At 52.5% G+C, this 4476-nt stretch overlaps 1 protein-coding gene across 1 annotated transcript in view; it reads right to left on the bottom strand.

The window, feature by feature from the left end:
• The window catches only part of LOC126384982 (potassium voltage-gated channel subfamily D member 2-like), an 84885-nt gene extending 82591 nt beyond the window's left edge, over window positions 1–2294 (bottom strand). Inside the window, exon 1 of the mRNA XM_050036458.1 lies at window positions 393–2294. Within this exon, the coding sequence (XP_049892415.1) occupies window positions 393–1504 (1112 nt within the window). The 5' untranslated portion in view covers window positions 1505–2294. The remainder of the gene's footprint in view (window positions 1–392) is intronic.
• Window positions 2295–4476: the final 2182 nt, after the last annotated feature.

Below are 4476 nucleotides of genomic sequence, written 5' to 3'. Positions count from 1 at the left end.
AACTGAGTAGCAGGTGGCACCTTGTATGGTAGCCTCGGCCACCAGTGTATGAATGTGTGTGTGAATGGGTGAATGTGACTCATAGTGTAAAAAGTGCTTTGAGTGGTCACTAGATGACTAGAAAGGCGCTATACAAATGCAGGTCCATTTACACACACACACACACACACACTCACTCCCCAGTTGTTCACATCTGGCAGCAACATTTGGAGACACAACTTTTCTGCTCAACAAACCAGGACGGATTGAAAAACCAGCGGCTCAGACCGAAGACACACTGACAGCACCAACATCCAGAAACTCTTCTGCTTCTCTTTAATGTACACGCACACACACACACACACACCTCTCCAAGCTCCGCCCCTTCACACACACCCCTCAGCATCACCTACCCTAGTGTTGTCATGGTGACGATGGTGTACCAGAAGGCCGCCGGGATGCTGGTGAACTTGCTCGCGCTGGATCCCTTCTCGGCGTAGAACATGACGGTGGCGAAGATGATGATGGCCATGGTGAGGGAGAAGAGCAGGAAGCCGAGCTCTGACGCGCAGCTCTTCAGCGTGTAGCCCAGGATGCGAAGTCCCGCGGAGTGCCGCGAGAACTTGAAAATCCGAAAGACCCTGAAGACGCGCAGGGTGACGAAGGCGCCGCTCACGTCCTCGTTGTCGGTCATGACGAGGCCGATGTAGTAGGGCATGATGGCCACCACGTCGATGATGCTCATGACGCTCTTGACGAACTTGTAGCGGCTCGGCGCGGCGAGCAGGCGCAGCAGGTACTCCACCGTGAAGATCATGACGCACGCGGTGTCCAGGCAGAAGAAGGCCAGCGCGTACCGCTCGCCGCACGAGATCTCCTTGACGCGGTTCGGCGCGGTGCCGCACGGGACCGTCTCCACCACGTTGGCCATCACCGACACCGCGATGAAGAAGCCGGTGACGTAGTAGAAGACCAGCGCCATGGTGGAGGTGTGCGGGTTCTCAAAGGCGCGCCACATGGTCTCCCGGAAGCTCATGTCCGGCAGCACCAGGTCGTTGGTCGGGTCCATCTCCTCGTCGTCCTGGATCCGCTCCTGGTTCTCCCGCCGCCGGTCCTTGTACTCCTCGTAGCAGCAGTCCCCGATGATCTCCGGGATGATGCCGAAGAACGCCAGCTCCTCGTCGTACGCGGAGATGCACTCCTGCCGCGGGTAGTGCAGCTTCCCGGTGCGGTAGAAGTTGAGGATGTGGCGGAAGATGTCCGGGTCGCGGTCGAAGAAGTACTCGTTGGTCTCCTCGTGGAAGAAGAAGTCCCGCTCCGTGCTGCCCAGCAGGGTGTCCGGGTACCGCTCCAGCGTGTCCCGCCACGTCTGAAACTTTGTGCCGCTCACGTTGAGCACGATCAGCCCGGCGTGCCCGCGCTGCTGCTCCTTCGGGGGAGCCGGCATGGGCGTGCTGGCCACCGGCATCCAGCCGATGGCCGCCGCGCGGGCGAACGGCAGCCACGCCGCTACTCCTGCTGCCATGTTGCTCGTGGAGGCTCGTCAGAGGAAGATTCACGGAGCCACGGAGCGGCGCGCGCGCATCTGGAAACAATCAGCAGAGTTTCTCCTGGAAAACAAGATGATTTTTACGCACGAAATTAATGCGTAAAAACAAACTAATCCACATGTGAGCGTGTCCTCATCAGTCCGTGACCGTGTGCGTGGAGGCAGCGAGACAGGAAGAAGAATCCAAACTAACTCCACACAGAAAAAAACTCCTAAAATCCGTTAAATCCGGTTTGTCGGTGTGTTATCTCCCCGCGGTGCCACCGTGTTCTCCTCCTCAGCGCGTGTCTCCTCCAGCAGCAACAAGTCGAGGCATCAGGAGGATCCCGCGCGCCACAGCCGGACACGGAGCTGCCACTGATCCGCCGCAGGCATGCTCTGCTCCGGGTCTGCCCGCCGGAGTCTTCCGGTGCCCAAGCTGATCTCACGGAGATCAGCCCGCTGCGACAAGTGTGTTTCCCCACAGAGAGGGAGCGGAGAGCCGCAGCGGAGAGGAAGCCCTCGCCTCACCGAGTCGAGCCGGGCCAAACCGGACCGCCGCGGAGAAGCTGAAGGTGTTCGGCTGGAAGCGACGCGGCAGCGGCTCGTTCTCCGGTCACACAGGTGCTGCTGGAGAGAGCAGTGGAAACCCACGTTACTCCCTATCTCTCCTCTCCTCCCTCTCCTCCCTCTCTCCTCCTCCCTCTGGTTGGGGGCGTGTCCGTGGAGAAGCCCCGCGGACTCTCCGCTGTGGTGTTTTACGCACAGAGATCTTTCCCGGAGAGAAACCCGTGTGTGTGTGTGTGTGTGTGTGTGTGTGTGTGTTTGCTACTCAGCCCCGGGCGGTGACAACAGGCGGGTCCGCGCGCTCCCGGTAGATCGAGGGTTTTTTTAGGCAGCCTGCAGGGCGCGCGCACGAGGTGTCCGTGCAGATTTTGGTGTGTTTTCGTCAGTCAGCAGGTTCCAGATCAGATCTGTCACATCTGTCACTTCATCAGCTGCTGCAGCAGAGAGGAAGTCTGACCTGCAGCTGCAGCGCGAGGACACCTGACATCCGGTCACCTCCAACACACATTCAGATCACTTTGAGTCAGAAACATTTGTGCACTGATCCTTTGTTTGCTCCTCACAGAGCGCTGCAGAGAGGAAACAGCCTGTGCTCTGGTGTCCAGGTTGGAGACATGAATCTAAAAAACATCCTGACACTTCCTCATCTGAGCACAGCTACGCTCCTACATGTGTCACACCAACGTCTGTGCTCCACTGAGAGCTTCACTTGTCCATGAACGTTGTCTTCTTTGTTTGAGACTTTGTCAGTGTTTCAGCACCAAACACTCGTGTGTAGAACTGAACATAAAAAGATTCTGCTGCTCTCTGTCTCTGTGAATGTGTCCTCTTCATCTCAGTAAAGCAGGGACGTCATTTCAAAGTGGGGGAAATAACAATTCACAATATTTAAGAGTTTATTTTTTGTTTTTTTGTATACTTATTTTGTGTTGGTGATTTGCAATAGCATTTGCATTGTGTACAGACTTTAAACTTTTTTTTCTGGTTTGTGTTTCTTTGATTGAAAGGTTTTTCACCTACACATGGCAAATGGCATAATCTGCTTGCACCTGAAAAATAAAAGAAGGAAAAGGAAAAGCGGCCTGGTCATTGAGTGAAATCCAGTTAAGACCTCTGGTAGATGCCTCTCTCTCTTTCAAGTGGTGATATTGCATGGAAACCACTTAAGAACTTGACAGTGGGGCTGAATAATCAGGGCTGTAATGGCAGATGGGCCTTGAAAAACCTGGAATGAAAACTTTGGTTTCGTTTGCAGGGTTTTATCTCTAATTAGAGTCATAACTTAATAAAAATCAGCTGAATAATTCAGTTGACAGACTGAACGTTGTGTTAAAAAATAGTGGAAGCTCTGTGAGGCCCCTCTCAGCCCTAAGAGGTGTGAAATGGTTCAGTCCACTGGTGCACGAGGATTGTCTCTGAATGAAGCTAAAGCTGATGAGTGAGAGCTGATGCTGCTGGAGCACCAACGTACACGTCTCTCCCTGACAAAAGGAAGTCAGGTTCCAGAAAACAAAGAAAGAAAACTGACTTTTAAAAACTAAATTCAGAAGGTGTGAGACAGGCTGGTAAACTCCAGTAAATAGTCTGCACCAGGATGTTTCAGTAGCCACCAGGAACTGTCAGCTGCATTTCCCCCTGAGGCCGCCGGGCGCTATTCAACCATATCAGCAACCGGCCGCATATTATGGCAACATTACAGGACGCCTTTTTCGTTGGTTTCTGATGCCGCAAGTCACTGCCCAAGGGCCGGGTTTCGGTGACCTCGAAGTGAGACTGGACTCTTTACAATGTTTGAAACGGACATGTCTATTTTAAAACGTTGAGCCTTTGGTCTAATTCCATGTTTTCGGTATATAAACTAAGATTTACAGCAGAAAACAGGAAAAACAGTTTGTGTTCAGGACAAAATCTGTTTTGGTTTTATTGGTGTGAAAATGTATATTAATGTAATGCAGCACTTTGGTTTTTGTTCCCATTTTTCACAGGTTTAATTCAGTAGAAATATTTCTTCAGTCTCTGGTCACAAATCAGTTAACATCTGTGTCAGTGAGCACTTCTCTTTTTCAAAGGTCCATCCACCTGACAGGTGTGGCTGAGGAAACAGCATCATTACCACACAGGTGNATGAACACAGCTGTGAGACAGACGTGGATGAAGCGATGGAGGCCGGGGGCCCCACAGACAGCTGATGCATGGGGCCCTGAACTTGTTGTTACGGCCCTGCTTTAAACTCCAACCTGCTTCAAACCAACTTTTCATGAAGAGAAAAACGTGATTAAAGCTTTGGTGAGGAAGAAGAAGAAGAGAGGAACTTCAGGACGGTGATTTAATCTTTAAAGAGCTCCTCCTCCTCCTCCTCCTCCTCCTCCTCCTCCTCCTCCTCCTCGTTGTTGTTATTGTTC

Source organism: Epinephelus moara, chromosome 23 (genome assembly GCF_006386435.1).
Source record: "Epinephelus moara isolate mb chromosome 23, YSFRI_EMoa_1.0, whole genome shotgun sequence".
Taxonomy (NCBI): Eukaryota; Metazoa; Chordata; class Actinopteri; order Perciformes; family Serranidae; genus Epinephelus; species Epinephelus moara.
Note: the sequence above shows the minus strand (reverse complement) of the source record. Positions and strands in the feature narration are given on the sequence as shown.